This window comes from Catharus ustulatus, chromosome 7, assembly GCF_009819885.2.
Source record: "Catharus ustulatus isolate bCatUst1 chromosome 7, bCatUst1.pri.v2, whole genome shotgun sequence".
Lineage (NCBI taxonomy): Eukaryota > Metazoa > Chordata > Aves > Passeriformes > Turdidae > Catharus > Catharus ustulatus.
In genome coordinates, this window is record NC_046227.1 from 18,484,032 (window position 1) to 18,499,473 (window position 15,442).

Genomic DNA, 15,442 nt, shown 5'->3' on the forward strand with positions numbered 1-15,442 from the left:
TTCTGCACTAGGAAGTGTTTATGAAACAGTAGCCTTAAGCCTTCAGGGTTTTGTTTTTAATTTTTTAGACAAAATAGAATTAGGCATACAGTAAGGCTTTTAAATATTAAAAGAAAAATGTTAAATTGTCTGTAATTGTTCTGATGATACCTACCATGCAGTAATAAAGAAACTTTTTGTTAGCATTTTGCTTTAGTGCTAATTGATAGCTAAATTGTATTGTGTTTTGGTGTGAAGAATAATGGTTATTTACTTACATATTGATGGCAGACTATTTTCTTTTAAAAATAGCTAATATATTTTTAATATACAATAATATTTTAAAATAAACATCCTACAACAAATAAACAAGCAGGTTAAATGACAACCTTTTTAAATCTCCAGTGTTTGCATTAGAGCAGGTTTAGGTTTCTAAAAAAGGGTCTTTCAACAATGAGCTATAAATGGCACAGAAAAATGACAACAGGCTTTGACTGTGAAAATACTACATGTGTGGGGCAAAGAATGTCCAAAATACAGTCACAGTTGAAAACAGTTACAGGACATGGACAAGTAGAATAGTGCAGCTTCGCTACTTGTTATCTGCAGTCAGTGCTAACAGATTTTATGGTACAGAATGAAACGCTTTAAATTGTGTGTTCATGTTTTTGTGGTAATTTAGATGAGCATTTACCAGGTGGCCAAGCCACAGCTTATAGTCATGTAGAAGAGAGAAGCAGTGGAGAAATAATTTAGGTCTGTAGCCCCTGCTGTCTTTCCTAACATGTCTTGGTGATGTGGCAGTTTGGTAAGGGAGAGAGTTATCTGCCAAAGCAGCTACTGGATTCTGACTCAAATCCTGTTGGGATTTACAGCACTTCCAGCTGTGGTGTAAAGCTTATTTTCTGGTTCTAGCATCAAGTCCATCTATCCATGAGTAAGCTTGTATGTCTGCAACTGCACTGGAATAATGGGACAAGTTGAGAGTGCGGGTTAGGGCTTCCCTGTCTGGCTTTGGAGCCCACGTGATGTTGGGGTGCAGGTTCTGAGCCATGGAGAGCCACACAGAGTAGCAAAAGCAGTGGGAAGGGAAGGTGCTAACATTCACAAGATTGGCCTACTAGGTGTACACATGTAATAGAAAGACCATAAAAAATGGAATTGGGCTACTGGTCACCTGATATCAAGAACCTAATGATGCTGCATCTAAATTTGTTTTTCTTCTACACTGAATATATTAATTACTGTTTATGGTTTCTTTAAAAAATATTTAGCATTGAAATATGTATCCTTATAGTGAATAAAAAATGAAGTTTTATTTCCAAAAGAGGCGAGAATATGCATATAATATAATACTTCTAAAAGTAAGCAAGAATATGCATCTTCTCTCAAATAATTGACTACCCATGTCCATACTTCCAAAATATGGAAGGATGGGATGAGCTATTGGCAGACTGGCCCTAAACTCTTCTTTAAAGTTTTCTATGGAACGTAACTGGCAGCTTGCCTTAGATTCTTGCCTTTCTCATTATTGTACTAAGAATGTGATGAATATTCAGATCCCTTCCCTCTGATTAGATGGAAGAATGTATTTTGTCTTCTGTGTATTTTAGGAGAGAGAGTATGGTCCTTTTTCTTGGTCTGGCAGCATCATTCTGTATTTGAAAGAAGTGTTTTCATTTTGCTTTTGCTTAGAATGTGAGCAGATAGTCAGTCCTTCTGTGTTTTCCCCGTATTGCTGTTCTGTTTTTTTAAACTTCTTAGTATTATATAAAATACATTTTTTTTTAAAGAGGCAGTAATATACAATATATCTGGTTATGTTTTGTGTGAAATAGGAAGAATGTCCTTGTTATCTGTTCCAGAAAGTTGAAGTGTGAGTTTTCTCTGAAATTTGGCACAACAAAGAGAGACCCATGTAGCACATGTCGAAATCTAAGCACCCTTTTCTTGTCCTCAAAAAAAATAGAGGAAAATAACAAAATGTTTGCCAGGATTGACTGTTTTGATGACAGTGTTGTGACAGTATGTGTAAACTAAATAGTCAAAAGGTACTGAAATCGGTCATGTTGTACAGTTGTGAAATGAGATTTCTTGTGGTGTAATGTTGTTCAGCATATTATATGTTGTTGCTCAAAAGAAAACATTATTTGATGAGTAATACTAAGAAATTTACATTTTAGATGCTACTTGTATATTTTAAACAGAATAATCCAATTTTTTTTTCTTTCAAGATTTAAAGATCACCCCACATTGAATGAACGGTATTTGTTACTCCATTTACTTGGCCGAGGTGGCTTCAGTGAAGTATACAAGGTAGAGTTTGAATCTGATAAATCTAATTTTTGAGCCATGTACATTTAATTTGGGGGGAGAGGGGGGACAAAAGAAGATCTAATTAAGTAGGATTGTAATGGGTTGACCAGACTTCGATTAATCTGTGGAAGGTAGCATGACAGCAGCCTTGTCAATAGACTTGTGAATTATATGCCAGCTTTTTTCCTCACTTTATTGGGTGTTATTTTTATCACTTTTGGTTATAACTTTGCCATATTAATGCATTTCTTTTTTAGGCTTTTGATCTTTATGAACAAAGATACGCTGCTGTGAAGATTCACCAGCTTAACAAAAGCTGGAGGGATGAAAAGAAAGAAAACTACCACAAGTAAATATTAATTACTTACGCTTCATATGTTAAGCTTAATAGCATTACTTTGATTGTAGAAGGTTAATATATCCATCTTCTTTTAGACATGCCTGCAGAGAGTATAGAATACACAAAGAACTGGATCACCCCCGAATAGTTAAACTGTATGACTACTTCTCCCTGGATACAGATACGTAAGTAGAACTTGGCAAGGATTTTAGTGCTGTATATTAGATAAACAGAAATGAAGAGTATTTGAACAAAAATAACGTATGTTCTTGTTTTCAGCCAAAACATTTTAAAAAACCCCAAACTAGTTGTAAAATTTTGTCTGCTAAATATTACAGGCCTTCTATAAGGTGATGAATAGAGTGTTTTGCAACACCTGACTGACATCAAAAGGCTGCCATGTCTTAGAAATTTTCCAAAACTAAATGACATCAGGAACATTACTTGCCTAGGTGTAGGCCCTGGTGACAGGGCTGCACCTCTTTGCATGGAATTGTCACATCTTAAGGGATAGTTAAGGTTTTTTGATTCCAAGAAATATGCCTACTATAAATAAAGAGGCTTTTCTTAATTTTGCATCCATATGGATACATTTTCTCTTTCAGTGAATATGACTGTTCTGATTTACATCAGTTTTCATAAGCTAATAGTTACACCATGTGTTCTATGAACAATTTCATTCATATATTTTAATATTCAGGCAGCCATTCTTAAACTTGTCAGAATTAAACTAGATTGTCATGTCTGTTCCTGATTGTGCAGTATGATACATTCTTTCATTTTGTCTCTCTAAATTCTACCCTAGGTTTTGCACGGTTTTAGAATACTGTGAAGGCAATGACTTGGATTTCTATCTCAAGCAACATAAATTGATGTCAGAGAAAGAAGCTAGGTCCATTGTAATGCAAATAGTAAATGCACTACGGTATCTCAATGAGATCAAGCCCCCTATTATACACTATGATCTTAAACCAGGTAAATGAGAAATGTTATGATTGAAAATGTAATTTATTTTTTATCCCTTATTTTGTTTGTAATTCATACCTGAAAATGCCAGAGTTATCTTCTATGTGCTAAGGTTATTGTAAACAACTGGGAAAAGTATGTACAGTAATTTCACGACTATAAGGTGCACCCTTTTGACTAACATTTTCCCCAGAACCCGGAAGTGTGCCTTATAGTCGGGTGCACCTTATCTGATGGACAAAGTTCAAAAAATTTGCCTACCCAGAAGTGAGAGCTGCGAGCCGCGGGGGGAGCCGGCAGTGCCATGGCTGCCAGGTGGAGGCGGGACAGAGCAGCGGTGGGCACGCCCCGGCCCCATGGAGGTGGCACAGCCCCTCCAGAGGCACGCCCCAGCCCTGTGGAGGCGGAGCTGCCCCTCCAGAGGCACGCCCCGACCCCGTGGAGGCGGCATGGCCCCTCCAGAGGCACCCCCCGGCCCCATGCAGGTGGGACGGCCCCTACACAGGCACCCCCGGCCCCGTGGAGGTGGCACAGAGGGGCGGCGGCCACAGCCTGGCCCCCGAGAGGCGGCACGGAGGGGCAGCGGGCATGCCCCGGCCCCGCCAGATACAGGCGGGCCCGGTGGCTCGCGGCACCCCTCCTGCCAGGTACAGGCGGGCCTGGGGGCCAATGGCTGTCGGGTTGAGGCGGGGCCTCGTCCAGCAACCGCGCAGAGGGAGCTGGGGGCGGAGCCTCACTTTAAAAAAAAAAAAAAAAAAAAAAAAAAAAAAAAGGTGCGCCCTATAGTCCGGTGCGCCTTATCTGATCTACAAAGTTGCGAATTTTGCCGACTCCCGGGGGATGTGCCTTATAGTCCGGTGCACCTTATGGTCGTGAAATTACTGTACTTTTCTTCAGAATTTCATTGCCAGAATCACCTGCCTTTTTTGTGGAAAATGTTACAACTTTTCTACTTTGCATTATTTTGATTTAAATTTGTAGGAAAAAATCATATAGCTAATAGGTACATGCATTGGTAGTTAGCAGTATAAACAGATAAGATCATTAGTAGGCTCAATCCTGTCCGGTAATTGTGGAATGCTGATGTGTAATTAACTTTTCCCATATGTTTTTTTAAACCTGTAAATACGTAATCAATCGCTTTCAGCATCCCAGCATAAGCACTCCAAAACAGGACTTTACAGAGAGTTTTCTTTACAATGAATAATAAATATTTTATAAATAATATTTGTCTTGATTCCATGGCCTTTGTTTTACCATCTTGCGTGAATGATGCTTATATTCTTCATGTGTTTTTAATCTACTGCACTTGCAAGTGTGGGATTTCAAAAGTAATTCTAGGTGCCAGGATGTTTGCTTTCTGTTCTGTAATAAACTGTTCACACAGGTTTCTCATGTCTTATGAAATTGTACAGAATGTGTTCTTAGTCATGTTAGTTTTTGTTCTCAGAGGAGCTTAATCAAATAATTTTTATATCAAGAAATTATTGTACAACTTTAATACATAGAGTAAGATTCGTAGGATTGCAGCAATTTCTTGGCACAATTTTGTGGCACATGCAAGCCAAGAAAACTGTAGTGTAGGGTTTGTTCTGGGAGAAAATTAATGAAAGTTATTTGTAAGTAGTATACTGCTGCATTCTGATGTTTTCTCACTCCATTTTGGTGTTTCTTTGCTGACCAGCCAGCTCCCAGGTGAGAGAACTATTTCGGGTCATGATGGTAACCTAGAGAGTTCCTGAAACTGCACAGAAACTTGTCATAGTCAAATTACACTAGACTTGAGGATGTAAAGACTATGCAAATGTATCTCAGCTGGTTCAAGCACAGTTCTAATAACACCAAGGCTGTGTGGGTTTGGTCATGGGTCCCTTTTAACCCAGACTACTTCATGGTACTGAGTCTTTGATTCTGTAAAATTGTCACTTACCCTCTTTAAGGTAGATGTTCTTGAAAATTGAACTTGGTTTTGAAAATAAAGCATTATGTTAGCTTTCTTTGAAGTAATTTTTCCTTTTGTCCCCCTGAATAGGTAATATCCTTCTTGTAGATGGAACAGCATGTGGAGAAATAAAAATTACTGATTTTGGTCTGTCCAAAATAATGGATGATGATAGCTATGGGGTGGATGGAATGGATTTAACTTCACAGGGAGCAGGAACTTACTGGTAAGACCTGGTTTGATTTTGCTGTTTAGACTTTGGATCATTGTTCAGATTTTAAAAATGCTGTGTTACAAAGCCAATTTGGAGAGACAGCTACTAAAAATATGAACATGGGTGGCAAACAAAGGTTTTTGTGCTATACTGTGATGTGGATACTCCCAGATGTTAGAATAATAATATAACAAGTAAAATGGAAGTGTGTTATTTGTTTATAATTATGTATCTGTAAATTAGTATGGAGATGATCACTGTGATTTAGAAACATGGTTTCCTCTGAAGAAGCAGGTATTTAATTTTTGGCTGCTGGTGTTTGAAGACATTTGACTATGATGATGAAGCGTGGGTGCTTAGTACTTGAAAATTGTAGCATAGAGATTACCAACAGGTAATGTCCTTAGGACATAAGAGTATTTACTCTTCCTTCCTAAAGGTTAATGACAGCTCAAAAGCTGTGATTTTTTTTTTGTGTGTGTGTGTACTTGCATGTTCATCCAAAGCACAGGAATTTTAGAGCTGCCTAAGCATAGAAATGACGGTAAGCATTTTGTTGCTTACAGAAAATAGTTTTTTAGAATTTGTGTCCAAAGATGCAGATTCTTCATGACACAGTAGCTCTTTGAGCCTGGGTATGTGCTGGCTGTGTCAGGGTGCGTGGATTAGAAATCCTGTACTGGCCAGGTTGTTACAAGTCATTTACTCTACAGAGAAGCCAGCGTCATTCCCATTTGCTTTGCACCTCTTCCCATATTGAGGAGTTGTATGTAATAAAGTTTTTACTTTGTGCTTCAGAGTTTTTAAAAAAAGAAACACATACTCTTCCACAAGTGCCACTGTGTGCATGCTGTGGAAAAATGATTACTCAAGTTGAAGCATTTTAAAAGTGTGAAACGACTTTTGCAACTCTTTTGAATGCTTTACCTATTTAAACACCAGTTTTATTTTAGGAATATATATGAGAAAAATTTGGGCTTTTGGATTTCATCTAGGATGCCTCAGACACTTGTGGTGTTACAAACTTAAAAGTAAAAAAAGATCTGTAATCATTGTAGATTCAGGATGAATCTCTGATTTCTAATTCATGCTTTTTCTGAGCCCAAAATCTTCATTAGGGAGGGAAATACTTAGAGTTTGAGATTGAGAATGAGTCTGTTTAGAGTATATTGCACAAACTGTCAGCAGCATAGCTCTGGAAGGATTTCTTCAGTCACTGGGTCCAGTTACCCGCCTTGCCAGGCAGTTAGGTTATATAATCTCTTTGGTAAACTTCTAGATGTTTATATTAAATTTAGTTAGTGTTTTGGCCCCAGTAATCTGATTTGAAGTGTCTTCTGCAACCTCAGTTCTCTGATCATTAGGAACCTAATCCTCTAATTTACAGACTGTGTATATTTGTGGCCAGTTTGTACTGGTTTGTTCCTGTGCTAACATTGTCCTCCCTCATGTAGGTTGTGGCCCTTTTCTAGTACTTGGTCTAGTACTTGCTTGGTGTTTTTGTAGCCTTCACTTTTTTTTCCCCTTGAACTGTAGGCTATCCATTCTTAAGATCATTTTAGTAACCTTCTTTGCATTTGTATCACTTTAAAATCACTTGTCTTGATTGTTGTAATCAGAATTATAGACAAGTATTCCAGAAGAGTTTGTGATACTGTTTTAAATTGTTGCATTTTCATCTCATTTTTCTACCTATTTCCATTTCTACAAATCTTTCTTCAAAGTTTCTATTTAAGTGTTATATGTTGTTAACAAAAGAGTGCCTCTTCTGTAGTTGCCCTAATAGTTTTTTGCCTTTTTCAGTTTTAAATATTGCAGTTAAAGGAAGTTCCATTTAATCACTTATTCTGTAATTCAGGAATGGCATGGGAACTTCTTAACTTTCATAAGTTCTCCTTCTGCAGAATATAGGGAGAGAAATAACAATCACCTTTGTCTATCATATACGCCTCTGGGTAATGTTACCATTTTTACTAAAAACTTGGGTAAAGGGTCTTTCTTTGATTCCTAACCGGGTCTTGCTGTAAAATGCCCTATTTGGCTTCCATCTTCTCTTGCTTTCATAGATGACTTCACATTTAACCCAATTTAAAAAAAAGTGATAATTGACGGTTTAGGTAAAAAATGTTTGTATCTGTGCTTGTGACCCCTCTGTTTGACTAAATGCACAAAAACTGTAATACCAGTTTTGGTGGGTTGCAAGGTGCTGGAACACAAATTGTAGGGCAGCTGTGCAGTTGTCAGAAGCTCAGAGCTGTGTAGATGAGGTGTTTGTACAGTTTGATAATTGAGCACATTCTAGTGATGCCATACTTGAAGAGTGAATTGCCTGTTTTGTTTTCCAGGTACTTGCCTCCAGAGTGTTTTGTAGTTGGCAAAGAGCCACCAAAGATTTCTAATAAGGTTGACGTGTGGTCAGTTGGAGTAATCTTTTTCCAATGCCTTTATGGTAGAAAGGTAAGAAAAACTTCAGAATATGTAAAGAGTTTTAGTGTCAGTGCCTGTTCTCAATAGACTCTGAATTGCATTTGTAAAGACATGAATCTCCATGGAAAGTTACTTGTGTTACTTTCTGGTGGTTTATATTGATTTTGCAAAAAATTAGAAAATCTTTCCTGTAACTTTTTTATTTGCAGAATAGTTGGCAGTTTGTATTAACACTGCAACAACTTACTATAGCATAAATATTTATGAAATCAAAGTAGTTGGATAAATCTTGTGAAAAAAATCATGTGCTTGTTTTGCAGCCATTTGGCCACAATCAGTCACAGCAAGATATCTTACAAGAAAATACAATATTAAAAGCCACAGAAGTTCAGTTCCCTGTCAAACCTGTTGTAAGCAATGAAGCCAAGGTAACTTTTACTATAATCTCTGAGTAAAACATTAATCTTAAAGGATTTAGCTGTAAAATTGTTGTTAACCCAAGGATGCTGTGGGACATAATAACTAAGTATGTAGGCAAACATAATTGAGAACTTATATTCGGATGCTGTTATTTAAGCTACCTTATTTCTGGGACTTATCAAAATCACGTACTTCAGAGCAAAACTACATATATATATATGTTCCAGAAATTTGCAAATTTGCAAGTGGTTTTTAAGTAGGCCACCTCAAAAAATGTCTGCTTTACTTTTTCCCCGAGGATTTTATATGTCTCATTCAGGCTGTCTCACTAGAAGTTCTTGTGAAATGCTGCTATGCTGTTGCTAACAGTAGCAAGCTCTTTCTGAAAATAGTGGAAGTTATTCTCTGCAGCCTTATTGGCTAGAACTGCTTGACTACCAGGTACCTGAAGGATATGACCGCTAATACTCTTGTCCTTGAAAGGTCATATGTATTAACTTAAATCTGAGTTCAGAAACATGAATTTTTGAGATTAAGAATCTAGAAGATATTTTAATACTGATTCAGAAAATAAAACTGCCAAAATAGTTGATCTGCTACAAAGGTGTAAATTCTTCTGCACAGCCTGGCTATTCATAAAAAGATAAAGGTGGTTTCCCAAATGATTACTACTGTGAGCATCTGTAACACAAGTCCAATTCTCTGAAAGTGGAAGACAATATTATGTGTTACTTTCTTGTAAAAACTCTCCCAATTTTTGAAAGATATATTCATGACCAGATGCAATAGATGTCCTCTTTAAAAATAAATGCCAAGATAGTAGAATGTTTATTCAAATTTCAGTAACTAATTAAACATACTTAGATTTGGGACACAAGATGCCAAAAAGTTAGGAATGTTAATATTCAGCTTCTAGAGATTAAAAAGAGAGGAAACATATTTCTAGAGGCAGTAATTTCCCAAGAAAATAAGTCTTTTGGGTATGTAAACTTGCTGTTACAAGTGGTGGGATATTTCTGTTCATTATGTTTTCTAAAAGTAGTACTAGTAAGAGAGTTGCAGTTAAGGTTATGAAAAACTTGTTGAAGAGTCGTAGTTAGAATTGAGGCGGGGGTTGACTGAGGTTTTTGTTTGCTGTTGGTATTTCACTGATTTTTGAAAAAACTATCCCTTGAATGCAGTTGACAAATACACATCATATTACTGATAGCTTTACATAGGAAGAGTTTATATCTGTGTCTTTTAACTTTGCATTTCTTTGTCATTAGTAGTTTTTATATAGAGAATGTTAGGAAAGAATAGACAGTTCAGCATAGAGAATTGGCAACTTTTTGCATTCTCTATGTATTTGCATGCTCTCTTTGTTTGAAAGATTAAAATAAACTTCCAGTATTCTCCACTCATAGTAATGATTGTCATGATAGCTGTGAGAGAGAGGGAGGAATTATTTTCTGGTGGAAATACTATAAAACAATTTCAGATTAACTTCTTAACACTGACCATTTACAATGACTATGTAGAATCCAAATTGTTTTTCAGATTTATAGACCTGGCAGTTGCAAAAGAACAGCTTGTAAACTGAAATTCTGATTTGAAAAACATGGAGACTAAATAAATATGGAACCTCAAATGACATTGTTAGTTAGTTTTCAGACTGTAGCTGTCCTTTGATCCTCCTCACTGTTTCCTGTTTTGTGCAGCGGTCTCCTTTGCTTCACACTAGTGTGGCTACAGTGCCACAAAACTGTGAAGTATTAAAAAAAAATTTTAGGCACAAACTGTTACTCTGAGGATCTTGTGAATAAATGTTTACAGTTCATTTGTTTTGAAGGATCTACTGTGAAGAATTTGATTAAAATCTGTAATAGCCAAGAACATGTGAATTTCTAGTAACAGATGTGCATGATTTTTATATTGTGCCCTGTTCATGCTGGATATGCAAATGGTAGAAGCAAATTCTAGCATGATTCTTTGAAACTTATCACAGATTTTCTCCTTTAATCTCCAGTTTTTAATTGGAGCAAAGAACAAACAGCTGAACAGATTTATCAAAGAAGATATATGTAATTCTTTTAAATTAAGTTCTAAATTAAGTAATGATGTGCTAATCAGTTCTGTAGCAATAAAAAGGATTTTCTGTCATTAAATGTTGTAGCCCAGGCTCTCAGGAGACCAAATGTTCTGTGTGTGCTAGATATAAGACTTGACAGAAACTTTTAGCACAAAATGATTGACATACACCTTACGGACCTAAATGTAGGGATGACATAGTGAATGTAGCTATAGAGTTTTTCAATTGATGGGATAATTTTGAACAGGGGTGATTGAGTTGTTCTTGGGAAGAGAGTTTCAGCAAAGGTGTAGTGATTTCCTAAATACTCTTTATGTAATGCCTATTGAGCATGGCAACCATCACTGTCAGATTTGTGTTTTGCTATACCTTGTCATGGCACATGTGGAAATGCCTGTGTTCAAAAGGCAACTAAAGCATTGAAATTCTGTCTCTGCATCATCCATCTATTCTTCCCCGCTCAATGGTTTTAGAAGCTCATTGGAGAAAGTAGAAAGGTCTCCCTTTCAATCCTCTGACACTTGCTCCTGGTTTTTATTCGTCTGTTTGGACATAAAACATGCAAAAATCTAATTGGGTGAGGTGCTAATGTTTTGCTTGTAAATCTAGTTTCTAAACAGGGAAATGCATATTTGAAGTGTGATTATTTGAAGCAAATTAATTTGCTGATTTTTTTCTATCTGCCATGATGTTACGTTTTTTCAGTGGGCTCAGCAGTAAAATGTTACACTGTCATTTGAATTGAATTATTTAAGAACAAGAATTTGTTAAGCTAGTTTATCTAGGAGGACCTGCCTATTTGCCTGAAAACAAATGTAAGTATTTGGAACGTTAGTGTAACTTTCTACATTTCTTTTCTAGGCCTTTATCAGACGCTGTTTAGCATACCGAAAAGAGGATAGATTTGATGTCCACCAGCTGGCTAATGATCCTTATCTTCTCCCTCACATGAGGAGATCAAATTCTTCAGGAAACTTGCATATGACTGGCCTAGCAGCATCCCCTACACCACCTACTTCAAGCATTATTTCGTACTGAAATTTCTCCAGCTGAGGAATGCGATGATACCTTTGTTTAGTTTTCAGATGCAGACTTGAGCTTGAAAGCATTTGAGTGTTTTTACACAGGACAAGTTTGATAACTGTGTTTTCAGACTGAAGTCCTCCTACATAGTGTCATTTGTATGATTGGAATGGATCATGGACTGAGTGAATAAATGTACCCTTCTGAGAAACAGCGTTAAACTTTGAAGGATGAAGGATGACACTTTCTGTTACAAACTAGCAGGTATACTGTGTTTAGGACTGAAGAAAAGGTTTTTAGTTTTTTTCTGGGGAACATTGTAAATAATCTTTTTAATACTTTAAAGTACATTTGGTGGATACTGGAAAGTTCTAACATGAAGGGTAGTTTTTCATTATTTAAATAAAAGAGGGTAGTGAGCAAATTTGAAAACACAGGAAAAATTGTGCCTGGTTACAAACTAAATGAACTGCCATCTTTCCAAGACGCTGATCTTTCCAAACCAAAGTAAGGAGTGTGAGATGGTGAAAGATAATGTTCAGCATCAGATTTCTCAAATAAAATGGGAGTATTTTATTTGGCTACTCAGGCTTGTACCTCCAAAAATGTGATGGTGTTTCACTGAATTTAGATTGGAAGGGTGATATGGAATTCCTGGTACTTATTTCTCAAATAGATTGCTAATTTTGAAATCCATTCAGTTTTTTAAAAATACTATACTTGCTGTGGTATTGAAACTTGTGAAACCTTCCAGGCTTCTAATAAAAGCAAGCAACAGTATGAAACCAAATGCAAACAGGTCATGTATAATGTTCTATGCAGGAATAATGATAAATTCCCTTCTAGCTCTATTGTAAATTGTTGTACAGATGTCACATTTTCAGTTAAATTTCAGCAACTTATTCCTGTACAAATGTTTAAAGTATGGCTTTTTCTAATTGGATATTGTATTTTTTTTAAGTCCCCCTCAAGGCGCTTTTAATTGCTGCTAAATGATGTTGCTTTTACTTTTACAAGAGTCAAATGACCTCCTTAAGGTGCAAGTCAACTGTACGAGAGATTGAGAATAGGCAATCCGGTACCAATCAAGGCATACAAAGCAGATCTGTGTTGGCAATATACAGTACAGTTCTTTAAGTCAGTTTATTGCGTTCTCGTCCTGCAGAGCGCATTGATAATAGATGTAGAAGTTGCTCATGGTTATTCTCTATTTCTGGAAGTTCCTATCAGCAAGGAAATGTTTCTTGTGGCTTGTACAGATATTTTAAAATGTGAAACATTTTCTAACTGCCTTGTATGGTAGAAACTTATTTTTCAGAACAGTGTATCTCTCTCTTGTTCACTATTCTTTTTACTATCCCATTCTTGATGCTGAATACCTATATGTAATTTTGTCCATGTTGCAGAAAGAGGAGGCTGTATTACCACAGATTTTCATTTAGTATTGTACAGTTAAGCTGTTGCTCTTGTTTCTGATGTTGCAAGCCATTTTGTTTTCATTGTATATAAAGAAATGTTAACTGTCTCTTTAAGATGCTGCTGAAATTGTAGAGAATGTAGCCAAAACAGTAATAAAAAACGGCAGTTGAAATTTCAAGGTTTTCATTGTGTGTTTTTACATTTCAGCACAAGGGCAAGTCACATAACCATATCAGTGAGCAACAGGAAAATATTTAAAGCAAACTCTTCTTATATTACAAACAAAAGTCCAATAATACAATGATTAATTTAAGTAACAGTTGAGGTGAAAGGGGAAGATTCCATGAAAGTTAAAACATCTGTCATGATGAGGTAACCAAAACTTCATTTGATTGAATAGACCATGCGGTAACAACTCGTAAGTATTTCAGTGGTCCTTTTTGAAATACTGAGCTATGGGATAAGATTAGCTCATAGAATTATTAGAAAATTAGACTCAAAACAGAATACTGGGACTCCATCCTTTCTCTACAACACAAGATTGAGTGCAGCACTCAAGGAGAATGTGCTGTAGCTGTAAGTTCACATTAGATTTCATTCTTTTTTATTCTGCATGTTGATAACTGAAGTTGAGTTGTTAGTTTTACCACACAATACATTGGATAGTGTGAACTGTGTTTTTATTTGGTGGAGACTGGTCAATATTTTGACTTCCTGTGAAGCGCTTTTGAAGTCAGGAGATGCATTGTGGCAGTGCAGGCACCGGAACAGCGCTGCCTGTGGAGCAGGTGCCTGCGTGTTTTAAAATCAGCAACCCCGAAAAGGAAGGCATGTTTTGGAATTTAAAGCATCCTGCATATTCCTGCCCCAGCTTTGGTGTCTTCCCGAACGTTTGAAAACCACAGGTCTGAGGTGGAGCCACCAGTCCGGCCGGGCCCCTCTCCCCGTCCCTCAGGTCCCGCACAGGTCCAGGCGGGGCACGGCCCCTCCAGCCTGGGGAGGGAGGGGCTGCAGGTGCACAGCAGTGCTGCCGCTCCAGCCGAGCCCGGGAGTGGGGCCGGGAGTGGGCCCTGCTGGGGCCGGGCCTGCTTCGGGCCGGAGCCGCTGCTACTGGGCAGAGGAGCTGAGGGGCCTTGGCCGGGCAGGTGCAGCACTGCCCCCGCAGCCAGGTTGTAGGGCCGAGGGGTTCAGTGAGGGAGAGGAGTCGCCAGCGAGGTGAGAAATGTCTTTTGGTCTTTCCTTACTCTTCAAAGAGCCCTCGGGACTTGATGTTCTCCTCCAGAAGTGAGCTAAGGGAGACTGGAGAGCCTGGCCTGGTGGGATGGAGACCTGGGCAGCGTGTCAGGACAGGGGAGCCTCAAAATTTGGAGCCACTATGGTTGGAGAGTGTTCTGACACCAAGGTCTAAAATACTGGAGTCTCACAATTGCTAGTGCATTTTTAAAAATATTTTTTCTTCCATATCAGCTACAGCCAGACTGAAGACTGATTTCATAGCTGAGGGTGCTGGGCAGTATGGACTGCCAGTGCTTCCCTGCACAGCCAGCCCGGTGTTTCCAGCTGCCGCCACATCACAGGGAGCAGAGCCGAGCCCTGCCGGGTTCCAGCTGAGCTGCCGTGGGCCTCAGGGTGTCAATGCCTTTCCTGAGGCTGGACCACACCTGGCTCCAGGCAGCCGTGGACTGTAGAGTTGGGGACTGTGCTCCCTTTGTAGGAAAGGTAAGACTGCACATTTTTCAGAGAAATAATGAATGATCCAGAAATCTCATATCTTTGTGATCACAGATGGGTGGAAAGAGTCTAATGAGATACATAGAGCTCCCCAAATCACCATCCTGGGGGTCTGTCTGGCATTAAATACCTGCTACCTGCGGCCAGTGTGTTTCCAAGCACCCATTCCACAAACAAAGCAGGCTTTACTCAGTCCTTAATGCTTCCTAGGCAAGGATCCCTGAAAAACTCTCTAACTTCTTGTAGTACCTTAGTTTGGCTCAAATTTACTTATATCCTGAAGAAATTTGTCCACCTTGTTCTTAGAGATGCCTGTCAGTGATGGCTGCATTACTTATCCAAGTGATTTTTTCTAGTTTTTCCTAGCATCCTGTCTTTCTTACTGCTCTTTAAGCCTGTTATTTCCAGTCCTAGGCACTGTAGCACAAAAACCAGTTTCCTGCCAGGTAGAGTACATGAGTTTTGCTTTCTTTACGGTCACCATGTATTTAATTTTGAACATTCATGTGTATCTTTTGAAATTGAGATTATTACCCTCTGAATAAGCGAGGTTCTTACAGTAATAATTTCAGATATTCAACACCTAACAGAATG

General features: G+C 38.0%; 1 protein-coding gene across 4 annotated transcripts in view; it reads left to right on the forward strand.

Moving 5' to 3' along the window:
- The window catches only part of TLK1 (tousled like kinase 1), a 69,341-nt gene extending 56,046 nt beyond the window's left edge, over positions 1-13,295 (forward strand). For all 4 annotated transcript variants that reach the window (XM_033064628.2, XM_033064629.1, XM_033064627.2 and 1 more), the window contains exons 14-21: positions 2,214-2,295; positions 2,553-2,644; positions 2,731-2,820; positions 3,441-3,610; positions 5,634-5,769; positions 8,103-8,214; positions 8,505-8,612; positions 11,537-13,295. In XM_033064628.2, the coding sequence (XP_032920519.1) occupies positions 2,214-2,295; positions 2,553-2,644; positions 2,731-2,820; positions 3,441-3,610; positions 5,634-5,769; positions 8,103-8,214; positions 8,505-8,612; positions 11,537-11,713 (967 nt within the window). In that variant the 3' untranslated portion in view covers positions 11,714-13,295. The remainder of the gene's footprint in view (positions 1-2,213; positions 2,296-2,552; positions 2,645-2,730; positions 2,821-3,440; positions 3,611-5,633; positions 5,770-8,102; positions 8,215-8,504; positions 8,613-11,536) is intronic.
- Positions 13,296-15,442: the final 2,147 nt, after the last annotated feature.